This window comes from Phalacrocorax carbo, chromosome 1, assembly GCF_963921805.1.
Source record: "Phalacrocorax carbo chromosome 1, bPhaCar2.1, whole genome shotgun sequence".
NCBI classification, from domain to species: domain Eukaryota; kingdom Metazoa; phylum Chordata; class Aves; order Suliformes; family Phalacrocoracidae; genus Phalacrocorax; species Phalacrocorax carbo.
In genome coordinates, this window is record NC_087513.1 from 211,376,189 (window position 1) to 211,398,727 (window position 22,539).

Here is a 22,539-nt window from a genome sequence, read left to right on the forward strand (position 1 = left end):
TAATCTCACCTAGCATCTTGCTTTTGGATCCTTGGAGAACTAACTAGGCAGCAGTCAGCACAAGTCTTGATGACTAACAAGACAAACTGATATTTATTCTGAAGCCAGAAGCACATCCAGGCCTGGGGCATTAGAATGAATGATTTACGTGCTCGTAGGTGTGAGACAAGTCAACTGATTTTGGAGAGGAAGAAGTAAAAGCAGGCAGCTCTGTTCCTTGTTGAAAGATGGTCTCCACCAGAATCTGGAAACAAAACTATCATCCCTACTTCTGTGCTGAGCAAGTGTCTGTGAAACACACTGGCCAGTTTAACCCTGCTACACATCATTTCTCCCCAAGATGGCCACATGTGGGACATCAGGCTGGCTTGTTGTCCCCGTATTTCATTTAAAATACATTCTGCACTGAAGACTGGGTCCTTAATTTTTATATGTTTTTCTACTAACTAGATATAGTTAGCACTCAGACTTATTCTCCTATTAGGAGTTGCACTGTCAAGTTTGAAGTAAGCTTCATTTTACAAGTAATATGTTATGAATTAGACACTCCCTAGGCAGACACACAGAATATGTAGGTTTGTTTTGGCATTTCTTACTATATGGAAGCTTAACTTCATTCCATTCAGGAAGTCTGCAGCAAGACTGTTGAGGTTACAGAGTACAGGAGGTAGATGACCTTTAAGGTCTGTCAGCCTTCACAGTTTTTGTTAGCTTCCACTTGTTTTATTTCTCTAACAGCCTTCCGCTGTTTAGTTTGTCTGCTTGTTTTAAAGGATTTGCATAGAGGCTCCCCAATGGCCTCCCCTCCGTCTTCACACACAACCCAGGTAAACCTGCCATGGGAAAAAAAAAAAAAAACCAAAAACAAACAACGGATCCTTCACAGCAAAGGAACAACTATCCTGTGACAATACACCTGTGCTATTTGAGTCAGCCTGGACAGCAGTATAAGACAACTTGATTCTGGGGACGAAGGATTGCTAGAAAGTACATGCATTTGCTAACAGGTTCTGCTCAGAGTGTTCCCAGAACATCATAGGCTTTAAAGTAGGTGTACAAAGTCTAAGAACAGCCCTGAACAAACGACAACCCACAGAACACATACAAGCAACTTTAAGTGAGCAGAAGGGCCTGCATCATGGCTTTCTTCACACTACCAGCACAGGCATCACCAAGAAATTGATGCTGTGCTAAGGAATAGGTTGCATTTTAAGATTTCAGGAGAGCCACAAATCAAGACTAATCTACTCTGAAGACAAAGGCTTCAGTTTGCCTCTCAATAATACAACACAGTCCCGGGCACAAACATGATAAAGAGATATTACTGAGAAGTTTTTTGTACTGTAGGGAAAGCTATACTTACTGAGGAATTACTCAATTTAGAGGTTAAAAAACCTTATTAGTATCCACTTTTTCCCCTTAAGATTATGCACACTTTTCTACCATACAAAATAAGCTCCATCCACCCTGCTTCACTAGCTGTTCCAAACAACCACCATCCAGTCAAATAATCCATCTGCTAGTAGGCAAGGTACTATCAATACTGGGAAGAAAAGGTATCAGCCCGGTTCCCAGTACAGTCCAATGCCATGTCTATTACCCAGACCAGTCAGTAGGGTCTCTTCCTTAACCTTAACCTTATCTCACCAGATTAAGATGAAGAGTCCTGCTTTTCTTACTGGCTCTTCACAAGGCGGGCTGAGACCAAGGTAGTTCACTGTTACTTTAGTCTGATGAACTTGGCAGAAATCACGGGGGATGCAGAAAAGCTTTCTGGAGGATATATACCCCTCTTTGGTTTTTTTTGTCCAGTGACAAATGGAGACTTAGGCAAAAAAGGAGTTCACTCAGAATAGGGTAGCTTTGTTTTGTGTGTTTTTTGTTTTGGCTTTGGGGGGATGTTTTGTTTGGTTGGTTTGGGTTTGTTTTTTTTTTGGTTTGGGTTGTTGTTCTTTTTTAATATATCTCTAGGGAGCAACACCGAACCTCCACACCAAACCCACAGTCATTCTTATGTCAGTTTGCTTTGTTTAAAAAGGATAAATAATGGCATGCTCATTTTGCTAGGGAATAAAATTGCTCTGGTTCCTGAAGAGTCACTGTATTTGGAAAGCCACATTTCGTGCTAAGCCATGTCCATAAGGGTGAATTAATCCAGAAGACATGAGTCTATCCTTTTCTGCCCGGACAGGCGCACTGGAAAGGACTGTTCCCATTTGGGTGTATTTAGGTACTTACATAGCCAAGAAATCAGCAACTGTGAGTGCCACTTGATACTTTGATTACTGCAAAATGTCTCAGAAATCCTGCCCCATTACCACATTAAACCAAGCATTTAGAAAACACACACACAACAAAAAGAAAACCAAACAAAAAAAAACCCACCCCCCAAAAAATCCCCAAAACAAGCCAGCCATTTTTAAACTATGTCCCTGATTTGGCTGAAGGCAATCTCCAAGTTAAGGGTTAATCAGAAGGCCCTGGTACAACCACTAGACACAGGTATATGATTTTAGAACTGGTTATAAAAGTAGCATGAGTTTCAATTAATAATCATGTAACAATTTCTATTTCTCCTATAATATGTCTGAGCAGTGTGTGAGAGCAGATTCTGTATTTGACAAGATACAGATACTAAGATTTCTCTGAATTTTCAGCAGAAGAGTTCAAGACACCTAATTCTTGGTCTCTTACAATAAATCAACCTACAGAGACCTTTTTATCACTAAGGGTAGAGTTAATTTTGGATTAAAAAGCTTTGCTCACATTGTAAGCAAGCTCCATGTTAACACAAATGTATGACCTAAAAATGCAGTAATTAAATACGCCACAAGGCAAGTTTAATGGTTTTTTTAATGTGTTTTTAAAATCAGTTCCACAAGAATTGTAGGCTTTATTTTCCTACTAGTTGTACTTGCTTCTTACTAGACTAATTTGAATCCACCAGTTAAGGCTAACATCAGTACCCTGAGAAGAACCTCAGAATTATGTTGCTAGAGGGGATGCTCTGACCAGATGTTAACAGATCTTTAGCTCTAAACTTACAGAAAGTTATTGTTATTTGTGGCACCCCTGATCTAGAGCTCAAGCAAGCTTTCAAACAAATTCAGCATGGATCAGAAGGGATGATGGCCAGCCTCAGTTAGACACACAAAGTGCCATTCTGTTCCCTGGTTAGGACAGAATGCAGAGCACATACAGACATACTGTACTCTTGATGTGCCTGTCAGCCACACCTCTTCCATTCATTTACAGATGCCCAAACTCTTATCATGAAGTAGTGCAAATGAATATATATTAAGGAATTTATAAGAAAAAAAGGGGTGGACAACTGGTAAAGTTAATATTTTTGCAGAGATTTAGCTTTAGAAAGAGTCCATAGGTATTGTATGTCAATGAGAAAGTGATACTTCAAAATTACGAAGTTATAATTAATGCCTAGTTACCTAACTACACGGACACTGCCGAGCTGCCACAATCATTTGAGCGGATACTGGAACACATTTTCAAAATTTCTAGAATGTTTGGAAGAAATTCCCTGGAGGCAGAGTAGGAAAAATGGGTAATTCTTTTCAGAAATGAGAAGGTTAGCTTTGACAGCACCTCTAAGACTGCATCTTTAAACTCTTCTGTCTTCAGTCAGCCCTTTAAACTTGAACTGGCACCCATGTTCAAAACCACCTCCACCAAGAACCTTGCCTCTGTTAAGCACACCCTCAAAACTGTTACATCTAACAGAAAAGCATTTTATGAAGATTTTAAGACTGTATTCTGGTGACGGTCATTGAACGTCATTTTCATGCTACAGTGGTAAGTCCAGTTCCCCCAATACCAATATCCAGCTCACCCCAATACCTTAAATATATCCCATCCTAAGAAACAAAAAACAACACAAAAAAAGCCTGCCTTCCGACAGTCTACAATATAAGGAAAACTGCCATGAAAAGTGACGGAAAAGAATATCAGTTAAAGCTGACCAGAATCAAAAAACCATTTACACTAGGGTTTCAACAGCCACACCACTCCCACTGCACACTATGAGAAAGGTTAAGTGTACGGAGCACTCAGCAGAATCAGACCCCTGAAACTCTCTTTTTTTGCCTTGCCACACCAATGTTTATATTAAAAGGGTTTGGCACACGGCGGTCACCGCCCACCACACAAACAACTCCACGTCAGAACTTCCCTATCGTTAGCCTCCTTCAGTTCACACAAGGAGCAAACAACCCCAAGCACAGCCCACAAGAGCATTGCCAGGAGGTTCTGCTGGGAAGGGCCAATAGCCGCAGCAGGGAACCCTGTCGCAAAGGCAACCACAAGAGTTTTCGGCCTCAGACACCCTGGTGCCGGGGGCCAGCCATTCCACCACAGAGAATCACCCAACCACAAACCAGAATTTCAGATATATTTCTGTTCCACGTTACTGTCTCCAGAAAGGTCCTGAATCGATATTAATTCTGAACTACGCAACTGTAAAAAGAGTTGGGGGCTATGTTGAAGCTACCGCCAGGAAGCGCACTTATGTGCTCAGTCCACTCATTTGTTCAATACCCGAAACCCAGCTAGAGCAGGGTCTGTCAGAGATTTCTGGATGGACATAAGGACAACAGCAATAACAAAAACTCAACAATATGATGAAAAACAGCTTCTAGTCTTGACAAGCTGTCATGCAGCTCTTCGATTTTATGCTGGCTTTCCCCTCCTCAGCAACACTGTCATTCAGGGGCTGACAGCGGCTCCTGGGGTAATGAAGCAGAAAGAAGCATCTTCTTGCCCTGGGCTTAAAAAAAAGGATGCGATTTCTCTTGACTTCCTTGCATCGCACCCTCTTGTCATCTGAGATTTCATTGTCACCCTTTTGCCCACGAGAAGAAAGCATCAATATCCCCTTTCCTTTGGGAGAGGCCTCAGCAAAGGTCAAAGAGGGAAGCAGGCATGCTGTTCCCAAAACGGTGCTGTCCTTAAAACTACCAGCCTGATTCAGACCAACACAGGAGGAGCCACAGGATGGGGCAAACACCTATTACAGCACTCAACAAATGAAATTAAAGCAGACTTGTCTAAGGAGGCTGCGTGGGCTGGTCTAATTAGCACAGTTTTACTACATATAAGCAATATTAGGAGCTGTTAGCAGAGAAGGGACTTCATCAGGTGATTTGTAAAATTCCACTAGGGGGTTGCTCAAAGAGGATTCTGTCATGTTACCGGTTTGTCCACGTTCCAGGAACAGGGCACAGATTATTAGAACACACTTCAAACCTCAGAATTTCTTCTGGAGGGAAAAAGATCATGTTAAAAGACTTCCATTATATACACATACAAACAACACTTTGTCGGGGTGTGATGTTTGTACGATGACATTGGATCCCTGCTCTTGGAATCTTCCAGGTGTGCAAGGCTGTAGAATTCAAACTAAAATATATATCTTATTTGCTGGAGATATATTTCAGGGGGTGTTTTAATATATAATATATATCAAGCAAGCTCCACGTGCCACATCTATGCAGAAAAATTAGTTTCAGATGTAAACTTCCAGCTTTTCAGAAGTTATAATATTCAGAAACCAGAAGAGACATTTTATTGTAGAAACAAACATGCTGATTACAGGCTGCTACAACCTGCAGTCCCTTGCATTTTCCACCACACCCTCTTGAACTAGAATTACAAATGGCAAAAGTGAAGTTATACAGACAAAAATACTTGTCGACAGCCCTTTCAGACAACTACTGAGAGTGGTTTTTTTGATTTTCTGTTCCAGGAAGAGTTCCTTTCCCCAGATACTGTTTTCAAACTCACATCTACAATTACTTTCCCTGAGCACTTTCAGACCTGGCACTGTTATACCATTCCAAAACTAAAGCCAGAATTTTTCTACCTAGAGTAAAGAAAAGAAAATGCCCATTCGGGTACGGCAAAGTCAGTTTTCTGCTTTTTGAAGCAGGAAACAAAACTGTGGTGAAAACCTCTCCTCCTCAGGTTGCAATAAGATAGTGGGGGGAAAAAATTGGGAACATTGGCTGCTGTGGTTTTACCTTCAGCCTTCAGTGAAACAAACCCCTTGAAAGGAGAAGACTTTTTAACCATGAGAAGCTATTGATTTGTCCTTTATTGCTTTTACACTGAAAGGAACAAGAAGAATAACTCAACAACATGCTGACCACATGCTGACCAAACGACCTCAAGGCTGCACAAGCATGCTCAGCAAAAAGAACACTGCTGCTTCATTTGCAGGGTAGGGTATGCCTACATGGAGGGCATTGGCTAAAAAAAAAAAAATTCTCAGCAGAAGAAAAGCATCACACTTGCATCGTGGTTGGAATAATTTCAAAATACATGTCTTCATGAGGAACATCACAGTGAGAAAGAATCCTACAGAAGATTACTGATTCAGTGAGAGAAAATCCTGCCTCAGCAGAGACCTGTAGACATCTGTTTATGCTACAGCACTTTGACCTTTCGGCATCTGAGGCTCCTTTTTCCATTGTTCAGCCACTTGTCATTTTGTGTACCGTGTAATGGATATTTTCCTTCACACTGAAAAGATGCCTGACTACTAAAATCCTCATTCTTGAGCAGATGCCTACCTGTATCTGCTGAAACCACTGTTCGACTGCTATTTGTACTTGTGTGGATGGCTTTCTCACAGAGAAGTCATCTGGACAATGGTGCTTTCCATGCATACGTGTCTATTCGTGGCAGTTACCCTAATAGTACCTCTAGGAAAACCTCCCAGCACACAAAGCACTCAAGAAAAACAACGCATTGCTCTGTCTGAGACACCACAAAGAAAACAGGGAGCAATTTTCTGCTTTAGCCCTGGGTTGCAAGGACTTCTCTTGGCAATGGAGCATAGTGTTGGTACCTCCTCCTCTGCACCGCAGCACCAATGCTCTACATATTTGAGGTATAACTTCATCAGACATATTGCTGACTGCATCCATACCAACTTTTTTGTTTGTTTGGGTTCATAGTGCTCCTTTTGAATCAAATCCCCAACTTACTATGCAGTAGTTCAGTTTGCAGAGGTTTTGATACTTACAAACTGAACCCTTTTCTGAGGAAATCAAGCCAGAAGCATATTGAGCCAGATGCGTACCAGGTGTGCTTGGCCCCTTAGGGAATTGTAAGGGTCCAGATCAACAGCTGCTCTTTTGGCCAGTAATAAATCATTTGCGTGGTAGAGCCAGAGACTATGCTAAACCTAGTCCAGAGTAAAAATCTCCAAACCGCATATACTGTGCAATACAGGGCCCTCAGCAACAACTGTTTTTAACTACTCCTATGCTCTGAGTAACTCAGTATGTGAACAATGTAGGTATTCCCAGGACAACCGAGGGCACTAGATGTCTTACCTGACTCTCTCTTCTTCAGCTCTTTTAAGCTCCGCATCCCGTTGCAGCACCTTCATTATCGCCTCTTGTTCCTCCTCTGTAAGGAAGCTTAGGTCAATCATCTTGTTGCGTGTGTAAAGTGTCCAGGAAGATCTTGAACCCTTCTGAGGAGGATAGTCTTGTAGTCTGCTTTAAAGATAGAAGACTTTTTCAGCAGGCACCGAGAAAGTTGGATGAGGTTACTCTCAGTGGTTTAAAGAGCCCCAGATGTTGCCTTCTTGCAGTAGAGCATGTGCATGCTTCCCTAGATGAGAGACTTTTGGGAAAGCATTGCATTCCTGCTTGCCACCGTAACAATGTCTTCTCAGCTTGTCCTTTCAGCTCTGCTTCCTGGAGTAACAGTTCATTGAGCCAGCATATCCAGTGTTTAAGAACAAGCGAAACATCCCCTAAATAATGAGACAAGGAAGAACAAACTGTAACATCAGGGATCAGGGAAGTAGATTACGTATGCATTTTTAATTAAAAGAAACAAGTTTTCCACTGTGATTAAACTACTTTCTGAAGTTCAAGTGGTCACTGCAAGTCAAACCTGTTTTACAGACCTCCTGAACAAGGTGGCCATGAAATTATATTCCTTTTCCAGCACAACTCACACCCTAAAACACAGAATCAAGTGTCATTTAAATCATAGATTTTAAAATAAGTGCATTTCAATTTGTCCTTTAAGCCTGCAGAACAGTTTGAGGAGGGGCAAGGCAAAAAAAAAAAACCCAACACAAAAAAACAAAAACGACCCAAGCAAAAAAACCTTAACCAAACTCCCCCCAAAACGTAACACTTATCACATTCTTTTAAAGTGTATAAAGAAAAAAAAAAAAAAGACAAAGAAAAACTCAAACATGTAGTCACAAGTATTGACATTATACTCAAGAGCACACATGAAATCTGTGTCTATGGCTGTCATACACGGACAGACAAGAGCCAGATCTCTCAGCAGGCAAATCCACTGCTGCTTGCAGCCCTGATTCACAGCAAAGCAGCGGACAGAGTGAGGCAGCCCAACATGCCTCCGCGGGGTTCACCTTCTGCCAGCATAGATTTGGATCACGTCCATGAACTTTCTTCACACAGGCTAGAAGCTGGATTTTATTTATTTAAAGAAAGATTGCCTGAACTCCAGGAACAGAAGAGAAAGGGAAAAAAAAAGCAACCTCTTGGGCTAAAACTCGCGAGCTTGCCATGCTGCTTTACTTATCATTGGCACATTTCTAGGACACCATTTCTGGAAAGTCATCAGCCAAACAGAACAAAAGAACCATCCCATTAGGACAAGCCATTGAACTTTTGGACCCTACTCCACTCCTACCAAATGGTGTGTATTGCCCTCTGCACCTGTCTTCCCACTCCAAGTCTTCAAAGACTTCTTTCTCCTTTCAGGAGATCAGAAAGGCAGCAGGCACCACAAGCCCTGGAGGAAAACCCCCAAGGAAGGCATCAGAACCCTGCCAGATGTAACACGTTGCATCAGTGAGGCGGGAGGAGGCTGGGAACGTGTACGCTCCAGTTCAAGATTTTGGGAGCACGTTCTCAAATTGGTGCAATGCCTCTTTCTGCAGGATTTTGTCTTCTATTGGTAACAAAGATGTGTATTGCTCATAAAAGCTTCTCACATGCTACTTAGAACTAAAAGCAACAGGTTTAAGATATCATCTCCTGAGAATCAAATAGGAATTCTCTAATAGACTTTTGACCCAATTACTCTTTTCCCCAGAACTCCTCACTGAAAGGTCAGATACCAGGTTTGCAAAGTCAGGTTTCTTACAGTAAACCTTTTAAACTTTCTAGAAGCTGCTGCTAGCTGCTAGATGGAGTCAGAACTGCTGCATTGTTCTGACTCCTTACCTTGAGGTCAAGAGGAAGGGAACCGTTTGAGTCATTTCCCTTTCCTTTGTACCAGCCTCCGCTTTGGGAAGGAAAGTCAAAGTATCTATGGTTGCCATAGGCTACAATACAACTTAACTTACAAGACAAATGTAACATTCACCCGTAGCATTTTACCACTAATAGTGTATAATTATGTCAGGAATACAAGTGCATGTAGGTCCAATCACTGTCCTACAAAACATATGGAATAAATGTGAAATAATTTCTTCATAACCATCTTGAGTATGTGGAATGAGAAGTCCGGCGGTAACATGAACCTCACAGCTTTATCCAAACAAAACTGCATTTACAAGCAGCAATTTAAAATACTGTTTTGCCTCTGTTTTATAGGCCATGGTTCCAGAGGACTATTCACTTACAAGGCAATCCAAGCAAAGACATAAACCTCTTCAAAAAAATCTCAGAGGGATAAAAAAGGGGGTTAAGGCAGGGATTCAGCTATATCTAGAGCCGAGTCTCTTAGTGCCTCAGGGTTACAGCACCATGGATGTAACAAAGCCAGAGAAAAAGAAATAAATAGCTTGAATTTAATGTAAGCCTCAGAAGCATCCCTAGTGACAAACCTGGTAAGAGACAGAAGAGAAGCAGATGTAGTTATGGATGGGTCTCTCTTAGGCAGCTGCCATCACAACCCTCTAGGTGCACGTGTGTCTGCCTTAGGCCCTTGCAATCTGACACTGCCAGCCGGCAGGCAGGACGCTGACATCCTATTGGTCTAATGAGCACTAAAAATCATTCAACGAGTCATTGCACTTGCTCCCATGGCCACAGAGTTCAACCAGGAGATTAAAACAAGATATTGGCACTGGCCCTACTGAAAGGGAAACTCAATCTCTGATTATAACAGCACCTTTTACAGATGTGGAAGGCAGCTGCAGCCAGGTTAATGACTATCCTCCCTGCTAAAAAAAAGCCCAACCACCTTCTGCCTGTGGTTCTGTTTGGCTGCCATATTTACCTTCTCCATGATTCTCGTTGTGATTTTACTCCATGAGGTTGATATAACACTATCTCAAACAACCTGCTATCTGTAACTTTATTTATACTTAGAAAACTAGTTTTATACTTAGGCAGAAGTAAAAAGTGCTTGCCAAAGGGCTACCAACACAATAATCCTAAATTTGTTGAGGATCTACAACAGTACTCCTTCAGCTTATGAACAGGTATGGATATCTCTTTTTACTATCGTGGGGACACTTTTCATAACATCTGATACACCAGTCAGCGTCCACAGTGCTAATCCAAAGCCCTGGGTGCTGACTGAATGGCATGTGCCCAGCTGCCAACAGGCACAGGAGCTTACATTGCAACCACAAAACCTTGTGTGCTGTTTTTGCCTGGGACAGAGTTAATTTTCTTCACAGTAGCTAGTGTGGGACCATGTTTTGGACTTGTGCTGAAAACAGTGTTTATAACACAGGGATGTTTTTGTTACAGCTGAGCAGCACTTACACAGAGTCAGGGCCTTTTCTGCCTCTCACCCCACCCCACCAGTGAGGGGCTGGGGGTGCACAAGGAGCTGGGAGGGGACACGGCTGGTCAGGTGACCCCAACTGACCCCAGGGATGTCCCACGCCATATGACGTCATGCTCAGCATAGAAAGCTGGGGGAAGAAGGAAGGGGAGGACATTTGGAGTGATGGCGTTTGTCTTCCCAAGTAACCATTATGTGTGATGGAGCCCTGCTCTCCTGGGGATGGCTGAGCACCTGCCTCCCATGGGAAGGAGAATGAATCCCTTGTCCTGCTTTGCTTGCATGTGCGGCTTTTTCTTTCCCTATTAAACTGTCTTTATCTCAGCCCAGGAGTTTTTTTTACTTTTACTCTTCTGATTCTCTCCCCCATCCCACTGTGGGGGGAGCAAGCGAGCGGCTGGGTGGTGCTTAGCTGCCTGCTGGGGTTAAACCACAACACCCTGGCAGCTCACAACTGGAATCATCAGGGATTTTTCTTGTAAATCAGGCAAGTTTCTTGCCTCAGGTCAAGCAAGTCTGTAAGAAAGCTGTTGTAGGAATGATATCTTACCATGTATTTGTGTTTAAAGAAGGCTGAGAGAAGTGTTACGTTGTCTCTTAGATTAATTTAAAAATCTAAAAGAAATAGTTGAACGGCATTTACAAAACAAACTTCAGGCTTCATCAATGTCTAACAGTATTCAAGTTAATAAAACTAGCAGAAGCAGAACTTCAGTCCTCCCCAGCTGAACAACAGTTTGCAAGGGCTGAGCATCCACACAGGCTGTGGCAGCTTGCAGCAAGCTGCACTGCTACTAAACTTCCTGATACTATCACTTTGTAGAGGATTTTCTGCAACTAATGTTGCACTCCCACTTTGTTTTCATCAGGTGCAAGATACCACCTACCCTGGCAGGGCCTTAACCATCTTTTTCCTAGTAAATATCATACAGCATTGTTCCACAGTTCACAACGCTGAATTTTTCTGTTTCACATACTTACTGTGTCTGGTTTAACTGGAACACATTCTCCTCTCAGCTCACAATCCTATGTGAATTCTGTTCTACTGATCCACTTGTGCTCATCCTGTATTCAGACTTACATGGCATCATATTAGTTGGTTTTGCTGCCACCCTAGGTTATGATAAAAAGCTTCCCCAATCTTGAGTAGTGCAGCTGAGACCCTTTAGGTTCCTTTGCAAAGTTAACAACATAATGCTTCAGTTAAGGCATGCCTGAGTACCTGAAAAACCAGCCTCTGATCTCACTGGACAGTTTAAAAAAACAGCAATAATTAGTTGGAGGTTGCCCCCCTCACCCCCCTTTAAGGTATATCATCCATATAGTACAAATTGTATCACATTTCACTATGATAAGTCTTTAGCCCCTGGAACCATACCAGTCACAAACTGTAACCAGAGCAGTTTTTAGTCTCTGCATAAACAAAGAGAAAACCCCTTTCTGTGTGTGGTGCACTTGGCCAACCTTCTGAGACCTGCTTATACAAGTTACTGCAAGGCTGGCTTTCTGCAAAAGGATTGTTTGCACTGATTCCAGGCACAGATGGTAAAAACTGCTGGCTTAGAGTAGAGCACCTGTTATAAGACCTAAGGCTAATTGAAAAATAATTAAAAAATAATAATAATTTAAAGCGCTCAATGCCTTCCTCCATTTCAAGTCACCCACTACCAACCACCCCAGGCTCAATTCTTCTGATTTCTTTTTTGACAATTTTTTCCTCTTAAAAGCCCCTGTACAAGCCGAAAAGAACTGAGAAGTCCCAACAGTTCGGCCAGTGCCACTGTGAGTTCAATGGGAAGTTTTCAGACCTGAGTTTCAATAAGACTGAAGGATCCATATCAGAGTGACTAAATAATGGCAATCGATAAGAATACCACACTGGCTGGTTTCTGTAGAAAGGCTGTCACATGCTGTAGACTAACATTTGTGGGTCTTAGGATATTTGGCATGATTTTTTTCCTTAAACCTTAAATTCAAGTGAAACCACACAAAGATCTTCCCTTTCATAAAAGATTTCTAATCCCTGTAATAAACAGGAATCTGAAATTATGCTTTATATAACTCATGCATGAATGCTTCTATGTTTTGGCAATAAAAGAAATAGAAAGAAGACCCAAGATGTAGATTCACACACACACACAATTAAGCCGCTCACAACTTCCAAGTGCTTTAAGCCAGGCACTCATCCAAAATTTTTATCTTATAAAATGTCTCAAAACCTCTCAGGCAGTTATACACCTCAATTTCTTTAAGTAAGGGTTTATATTTTTCTAGAACACAAGTCTGTCCCCCACCACTGCTTTCTCCCAAGCACAAAAGGGGAATGTTAATTCGAATACTGCATTCCAAACATTATGAGATATCAAATTAAGAGGTGCCACAATCAGAGTTTAGATATCTAAGTTTTTACTCAGTGTATACATATAGGATGTAACAAGGGAGAGGCAAGGAAAAGGTTGAAGTAGTTTGCTGTGACTGGCATTAAGTTCATCAACAGGATCAGAAAACAAACAGCAAAACCCTAGAGTCAGCTGTTCCATCCAAATCAACAAGATTGTCTTTTGCATGCAGAAAACTCATAATGTCCTAAATTTACATTGCAAAATTACTTGTCAAGTGCTTCTTGTACAGCAGACCTAGTCTGCTAGAGCTTTGCTCTAGAGAATCTGTCTTGCAGCCAATGCCTTCTAACAAGAGGAAGAAGGTGGCAGCCAACCCTACGCTTCTGGCTGCTTTTGCCACCCCTATTTGTGACAACTCCTTCAGCTGAACAATTACCCTGCGGGCCTGGCTGATCAGTGACTCTCATCTGTGTACATCTTCATCCCTTAAAGCGTTCAGTTACAAGAACCTATTGGCTCTTGAAAACGAGAGGGGTTGGTTTTAGGCATTCGAAAGCTACACATTTTCCTAACTTTATATCTTCACTGCCACACCACATCAGCGCTAACAACAAGGATGAGCTGGAAGTCCAGACATAAGGCAACAGGAAGCTGAGGAAGACAGATAAACGGAATTGTGCAATATAACAATTTGCATCTGCAGAGAAACTCATTATTCTCAGAAAAGGTGTAACTAAGTTTGTCCTACAGCCATGCTCAGGAAATAATGGTCATTTATTTTGAAGCAAGGAAGCCAAGAAGAATATTAGGAGCAATAACAGCTTTGCAGAATTGGCCCCCGTCACCCTGGGAGGTCACATTAGGCAGTTAATGGTGCCTCTGGCTATGACACCTACAGGCTACAGCTTTCAATAAAAACAAACAAACCAACCAACCATCACACTCTCCTGAACGAATCTGACTCTCCACCATTTAAGCAGTACGGTCACAGGTAATTCAGCACCATCCGAGGCTTAGAGAACATATTTTTTCTGTAAACACATGAAGCAAATCCCATGAAAGGACAACAGCTGATTGAGCTAAATGCTAGTGTCGACACAAACACAAACAGTTTAAGATGGTCATGAACATATTTGGGCAGATGATCAGAGAATTACAGATTTCAGTTTGAGTAGTGGAGAAAAGAAATGCTATTAACTTTCAATAGGGACTTAAGTCATCATCCAAGAGAGTTTTAAACATGGTTGCCTGCAATGGTAAGGACGTGCACTTAAAACAAACACAAGAAGGCCTGTTGTCATTTTAATTCTTGAAGGGGCAGAAGGGAAGAGATCATCTGGTAAGATATGCATATCTGTAGCCAAACCAGCTGCTCTTTCAAGAGGTGTTATCAGAGCATTTTCAAAATGATAACAGCTAAATGTACACAGCATATCATATTTCCAACAGTCCCAGAGATTAACTTAGAGAACAGTATTTGCCAACATGTATGTTTAGTCAGTGGGAGGCAGAGAAGTTCTTATCAAACTAGTTGTGAAGTGGAGGGTGTTGGTGGAACAGGGATCTTTGCAGTAGTGGGGGTTATCTATAATAAGGCAACACTGAAGTGGCTCTTACAAACACAGCAATGCTTTATTCTATTCCAGTAATAAACCTACATGTTCTTCCGTGCATATTCATTGCAATACCATCAAGGGAAACAATCTACTCTGCAATTATAGGACCAGAAAACTGCTCAAAGCAGCCACAATGGTGAAAAAATTAAAAATATAATCCACAACAAATCTTCCTTACACCTTACCCTCCCCTCAACAGTACCAAAATGATCCCTGTTGTTGTTTTTAACCTGCAAAATAGTTGCAATCCTGAAATATTCTCACTGACAGCTTTATATAATGATCTTCAGCCAGCTGGAAGAGGAAGATATGCAGCTAGAGTAACGCAAGCACTTGAGAAAATTACCGCTTTCCTGCAGTAACATCTGCTTTGCCCGTCCACACGGCTCTGCCTGGGATTTCATTTTATTCCTATTTGGTAAGAAGTCAAGACCTTAATCACTCTGAAGATTATACAGGCAATTGTTTTGTTTTACACAAAACTTACTCTGAACAAGAGAGCAAAATGTTTATAACAGAAAGAAGATAAAAGTCAACAACTGAAAATTGGAAAAGAAAAAGAATCATTGCCTTTGGTTGTGGCCCAACCCCTCTAATCACATATGGCAGCTTGCCATTCCTTTCATAGGGCTTGGATATTGGCAGCAGGGCCTAAGAACGTCAATCTCTATACCGATTATGGTATACAATCATTAGGCCAGTGGTTTCAAGAGGATGTGGTCTCTGGAATACAAGGTTCATAAATTAAAGAGAAGCCTCAGAGAAACACACCTACATTTTTCTTTTCCCTGTGACCCTTGCTTGCCAGGCTAACTATAGATGCCATGCCATTTATTTTACATAGCCATCGGTATAAAACTACTTTAAAAACCCAGAATTTTGAAGCAGCTTCAAAATTACAGTGATTCCAGCAAGTTAACATCAGCAACATCTGCATATCTCATTATAAATCCTAAGGTTCTTCAAATCTAGTTTACTTGCTTGCACACCATACCATTGGCACATTTGTGGTTTAGCATCAGTAGGCACATTGCTTGAATTAATAATAGTTCATTTGCAAGAACTTCATTCTTCTACTTGCTAATTCTTTTCCTCAAGAGTTACAACACAAAGACTATTTCCTCAGGATAAGGGACTTGAAATATGATAGCGAAGGTGGCTCAAGCCTCTTGATCTCTGAAGGCAGCGCACTGTCTGTTGAGTAACAATTATTCTCATCTCCCTTTACAGAGGGACTGGACTCCCTCGAAAAGCAGAAGGGGGGGAGCTCACAAGACTCAAACTCCCATTCTCACTTTCTCATTCTTCATGCCATCATTGGCATTAGACCCACACAAGGTCCAGTTTAAGACAGTGTATTTACACCTTGCTTGAAAACAGATTTAAGTAAAACACTAAAACATTTAAGACAGATTGGAAGAAAACAGATTACTTGATGGGAAGTTATCTCCTGACCATACGTATGCTTATCTGATGCAGTTCTGCATTTAATGGCTAGCTCTTTCTGAATGTTTTCCCAACATAATTACGAGACAGATTCAAATTCTAGCAAGGAAGTTCCACAAGAAACAGTGAAGAGATTGCCCTCCCCACCAAAACCTGAAACTCATAATGCAAGTAATTGATTAATTCCCTAAAAAGATTTTGTTAAGATGCCATCGGCTTCCTTTCATTTTACAGGAAAGAAGCACTCACCCTCTTCTTCTGGAGACTTGCCATCTTAAATGCGCAGATTCAGTATGGAAGAAAAAAGTGAGAAGGGACCAACAGCACCTCCCTTCCCTTCTCACAAACTTCTGTTGCAGAGTGGGAAACACGCCTGCTCTTCCTCTCACCCCCAGTGTCCCACAGAGGATGTGTGCATATAACCAGGGGCTGCCAAATCCCTTTCCTTTTCTTCCCTTGCCCCATTCTTCCAAAAAAGACACGTATCCTAGTTCGGGTTTGGCATTCCTTGTGCTAGGCCAATTAGCATTGCTTCTTGATGCAAGACAAACAAAAGGATCTGTTATGTACTAGGAAGTTCCTAAAAACAAAAAAGCAAAAAAACCCCAAAATTATCAAAAGGCTAAAGTGGCAGAATTCCCCTGGGCAGACCGTGCTGTGAGTGTATTTCTCCCTCGCTCAGCTTAGGCTGTCCTTTACTTTGATACTTGTACTTATGAGAAATCTGAAAGGAACTTTCCCAAAAATATTGGAACAAGGAGTCTCTGCCTGGTTTCTAATTTTTCATGTGCTACTGGAAGTTCAAAGACACAGCTAACCCTGTATTCCCCTCCTCTTTGCTTAAAAAAATTCCCAGATTCTATGAGCAGTTATAGCCCTCAGTAAATCGTAACTAGTGATTTACTTTACTTTGGTTTCTTCCTAGGCAGGTGCTCACAAAGTCCTTATTGTACCTGTAGGATGTTTTCTACAAAAATTTCCTTGATATGGATCGCCAAAGAGTAGAGCTGTGGAATTGATAAAAATGCCTGTTGTTAAACATATGGGTTTAGCAAATGTTAGCCTTAAGCAGATCAAAGTTACAATGTTCCCAAGGTAGAGGTGCTGACAAGTTTAGATATTGGAGACTTCAGGGGAACTATCCTACCTCCACCCTGCTTCCTTGCTTTCCTACTATTTAGCAAGTACTTGGGTACTTTTCAGTTAGGACTCTGTCCTGAAACTGATACCACTCAAGAGTGGAAATGTACAGAACAGTGCAACTAATTAACAAGTTTTTCCTACCAGTGGCTACTGGGAAGTGACACACTTCCTGCATCTTGGTTAGATAATCTTTTCTATATGAAAGCAAAGAACCAAGCTGCAGTTTACAGTCACCGTGTAGCTCTGACTCTTTGCTAATGCAGGATTTCTAACAAGAGGACTTTGCTAAGGAGCTAGCACCACTGATGTAAAGAAATTCCTGTTACAAATAGCAAACATGGATTTGCATTCGAATACTTACTTAGACTAATGCTCACTCTGTTGAGCTGACAGATATTTTGTAGAGCAGTTTCAGTCTTGGACACTAATTGGAAGACTCTTAAGCATACAGTTGCTGAAGAAACTTTGAAAAAGGCTCATTTCAAAGCCTGTCCACATGACTTCTCTGATGATTTTCATCCCATTGTTATGGGAATCCATTAGTCAGTATCTGTTGCATCTCTGAGTTTGACTCCCCACTCTCACTCCTCGTTTTAGTCAAGGTAATGAGCTAGTCGAGCAAGGACAGCCACCATCACTGACAGACTGATTTTCCTCCACTGTGTTTGTAAAACTAGGAACCCATGCATTCATCGGTTGCCCCTTTTATGGGCCACTTTGATCTGCTCAGAAGCACTGCCACAACTGCTCAGGTCACTGGTGGTAGCATGTTTCCTCTGCAGGAGGGTGCACAATACAGCTCTGTGGTACACGTTGAGAGCAAAACTGCCAAATCAAGAGGGCAGCACTTTATGTCATCTTTGCCCACACTTCCCCCACCCTCCGAGGGAGGCAACTGATCTCAGCTTAACCAGAGCAACATTGCCTGTAGCACAACACAAAACTGAGATCATGCAGAATGTTGCAAAAGGCACTCCATCATTTTCAGATACAATTAACTGTTTAAACAAGTAGCTGTGGGAAACAAAATCATCCACTGCTCACCTAAATCACTCTAATTTGTCACTGCAGCCCCCCTGCTTTTCATCTACCAACCTTGTTATGGTAACTACAGCTCTGTTTAGCTGATTACTAATGGGCGCAAAGAGCCAGAGGACAAAGCAAGCCCTTTGGCTTTCCTTTCTCACCAGATGACTGACTAACCACTGACCTTAGATACTCACTTGTGCAAGTTTTTAAGGTTAAAATTACCCACCTAATAATTGATGTATTCTGAAGGCTACTAAGAAAGCTTGCATCAATTAACTTAGGCCTTGTTACAGACCCTGAGGCACAGACCTACCTGGAAACAGGGCCTTACACAGAACCCAATTACCAGCAGAAATCAGATGCCAGAGGAAAAAGAATGTTGTTTAGGAGTCCTGCAGTTGTAGAAACAATAAGTAAGCTAAGGAGGGAGGTGGGAGAAGCAACCCTTTGGAGAAGTTTCCAGAGAAGTTAAAAATCAAAATGGTTAAAGAAAAGCTAGCCTACAGTCTGCAGAAAGAACAGCCAGAATCAGGTCTCATCTCAGTCACCAAAATTTACTTAACCTTTGCAACAAAGTTTTTATTTCAGAGCTATCATTCGTTTAATAGATACGGTTAACAAGCTTACTACAGCTCCCTATTAAGAGGAAAATCACTGATCTTCCCATGCATAGTGAAGTTTTAATGGATAGCCCTGTAATACGAATATTCCATCTAATAGCAGGTTCATTCCGGCTAATTTGAAACTACCAAGCAGCAACGTCAGTCCTCCTTAATAGTGATATTAAATTGCAAGAATAACAGGAAGTCTATCAGCCATGAAAACTTCACTCATGAGATTGTTTGCGCTGCTGGGCTGGCCTATATCACGCAAAACCCAGTCTTTTCCCCGATTGGTACCAGTTTCACTGAATGTTTATGGCCAGACCCTAACAGAGCACTCAGGCACTGAAAAGCAAGGTGCACGGTGCAAAGAGCATAGAAGGGCGTGGTGGGAGCTAAACCCAGTTGCTACACGTGCTCAGTGAGGGGCCGGGAACAGTTTCTGTAGCAGCCTACGGTTGCACTGGATGAGGCGTGGGGTCAAATCACACTGCGTGAGCGGGATTTACCCTACACATGCTGCTGAAGAGCACAGGGATAGGAAAGAGGGAGACGGTTGGGATTAAAATTGTTTCTCAGACAGAGGTAGCAAAATCAGGAGTTTAGAGGATAATGCCTGTCCCTGAACAGGTATTTCGTTTTGCAGGAGTGGCTCATTCTTTCAGAGCACAGCTATGCAAGGTGTTAGCTCTCTCTTGCCCAGTGGCCACAGCATGTATGCAGGAAGCACCCAAAACCAGAGCCCCCAAAACCACTTAACCCAGGAGGATTCAATCTCACATCCCCTTGTTTACCAAAAATATGACAGGTCTCTGAAGGTTTCTCTTGGTTCACTTTTAACTGGTCCTAGGGCTGCACTACCCACAGTGCAAAATGACTATTAAAGTGATGTCACAACCTTGCAAGCAGAAACAAAAACACAGGTCTACTTTCTCTCAGTCAGGCCACCACATTATAAATCCAGCCCTCTCTCTCCTGACTTACCTCCTCATCCAGCCAGCCCTCCATTCCTGGCTACACAGCAGTCCAGTTCTAGTAGGGCAGAGGGAACAGGAGAGTAACCTAAGGGTATTAGTTTTTAATCCAGGTCTCTTAATCTCCAGACAAGTACTCTAATAACTAAGAAACAAGACAGATTTAATGACATTTCCACTAACATGAATTATCCCGGGCTTGAAAAACAAACAAAATCAATCCACATCTCAAAGAGCTACGCTCTGATGTAATACCCAGGTGGGATATAGGCAACCTGCAAATTCAGCATGGCCAAAAAAAAAAAAAAAAAAAAAAAAAAGAGACCATAACAGTTTTGTGTGGGCAGGACCAGAACAGAAAGCCAAGGGCTCGCTACTCCTGGGTATTTGTTGGAGTTCTACCTAGGACTTAGGCACATACCTTTTGCTTATGGTGCCTGAAGTGCAATTACACTGGATTTTTGGACCTCACCCTTAATTTTTCATAACTGTTGTTCTATTTTTAATGCTATTTTTAAATCATATAAGCCATTTAAATTCAGTAGAGAAAAAAAGAATGGGGGTAGATTTTAACATCTAAAAGCTGATGGCTGAAAACCATTTCTAACCCAGGAGTTCTTGAATACACTGATCTGCTTCTGCAGCTATAGTTACATGGCTGAGATTAGACAGTTTAACTGTAGTCCATCCAGCACAGAGGTAAATCACTGCCAGTTGATCAATCAGTCAGATCAGATTGTCAGTAACGCTGGGCAGGCACTTTTGTATGGAGTTAACCAATATTCAGCCAGATCCTTTTGTAGAGCAAAAGCATCTGGTAATGAGTCTAGGATATTGCTCTGCTAGTTACTCGGCAAATAAGCATCCCCATTTTTCTTACCTTTATTTTTATGTATACACACTCACACACATAGACAGACAGAAATGCAGAATTTCCGTGACTGGGAGAGAGAAATAAAAGAAAAATGTACTTTTAGAAAATTAAAACTACAGAGGAAAAGGAGCATAGCAAGATGGAGGAAGAAAAAAAAATTGTCAAGTTGTTCATCAATTCTGTGTATACGCACAGGATATGGAGCAGGATTCAGGTCAAAGATAGCCTGGCATTATCATCCCAGTAAAGAGCTGCAAAATGGGAAGAGGGAAGTAGTACTCCATTCGTCCTCCTCACACTTGTATTACATCTCTTCCCATTGCCACTCAATGCAATAGAGTCGGTTACATATAGCAAGGAAACCTTATACCATGGAGTAAGAACTAGCACAGCCAGTTGCTGTACCCAGGTGAATTGCAGTGACTCCCTACCACAAGAATGAAGCATGAATAACTCTGCTAAAATCAGCTGTCACTCACTTTATGCCCAAATAAGCTGAAGAACTGGAAACTGCTAATACAGCAAATACAACACCACTAACTTGACATTCCACAAAGCATAAGTGTTCTGGCATCGGAATATCAAACTAAGGAGCCTCCTTAAATTGACTTATAAACAACCTAAATAAGCTGACTTTAAATGCAACAGGTGATGGACTTTGAGCACCAGAAGGTTACCTACTGCTTTTAGAAGTTATCTGTTAGTCCACCATCCTGGATGAAGAGCCCTTGCTGTGCAGAGAAACAAATTGTTTGCTATAGTGCAAAACAAGTCACTATTGAATGAAGGCTGACTTCCATGGAACAGAACCATCACTTTCAATTAAAGAAAAATAAAATTAAACACTTTTTCCTACTGAGAGACTACGAATTACTTTTAAGTTTCCCTGCAGTTAATGTTTTAGCAGGTTTTTGTTTTAAGTCTGTTCTATTCACCACTGGGAAAGTTGATTCCTTTCTGTCACCAGCACCAGCACCAGAATACAGGGTAGAAAACAAGTAATTCCTTCAACTTGATCCCAGTGTTTAACTTCCTGGTTAAGCTTTTTTTCTTCCTTCTCCTAGATGCAACAGTTAAAATCTCACCTTCTGTGCAAGCATCAAAGGTTTTGTCCAAGTACTAATTTAGAGCAGCGCTTCCACCTGGGAATCTGCAAGCGTCTCCTGCAGAATAACAGGAGTTTACTCCACATAATATACCTGTCCATGGTCTTTACCCAGTGCTTTAGAGAAAAGGTCACTTTTCTGCATTAATTTTGGGGGGCAATGGAGTGTTATTACTCTGGCCTTTGCGAGCATTGGTAATCAAGAACATGAATACATATTTCACTGGATTTTAAAAGCCTGACGGTGAAACTGCTAATACATTATTCTGGGCTGCAAGAGATGCTGGAAGGAAATTTCTTTAACAAGAGACACGTCCAATGACAGCTTCAGAGAATTCAAGTACATGCTTTGCAGCCAAAGCAGAAGTCTGCCTCACCAGTAAGGTAGAAGCAGACTAAGCAAGATGCTTAGTATTTCCTTGCCTTAAACCCAGACACAAGCACACTAAAATATGGTAGTTGGTAACAGTGCATAAGAGTTTTGTAACATTGTAACATTACTAGTAGTATTTTACAACATAGCTATGCAGAAGTGTATAAGTAACATCAAACAGACAGAGACTTGCAGCACACTTGCCCAAACAGTGCACAGGAAAACATGTGCAAATAGTAAAGTCTGCAAGATAAGAGCAAAGGATGTAGAGCGGGCAGGAAAG

The 22,539-nt window shown here is 41.6% G+C and overlaps 1 protein-coding gene across 5 annotated transcripts in view; it reads right to left on the reverse strand.

Moving 5' to 3' along the window:
- The window catches only part of SYTL2 (synaptotagmin like 2), a 61,195-nt gene that overhangs the window by 36,907 nt on the left and 1,749 nt on the right, over positions 1–22,539 (reverse strand). For 4 of the 5 annotated variants that reach the window (XM_064441458.1, XM_064441455.1, XM_064441459.1 and 1 more), the window contains exon 2: positions 7,353–7,780. In XM_064441458.1, coding sequence (XP_064297528.1) covers positions 7,353–7,453 — 101 coding nt within the window. In that variant the 5' untranslated portion in view covers positions 7,454–7,780. Of the gene's footprint in view, positions 1–7,352; positions 7,781–19,914; positions 19,966–22,539 lie in introns of those variants that run through there. The other variant, XM_064441457.1, reaches the window with a different exon arrangement.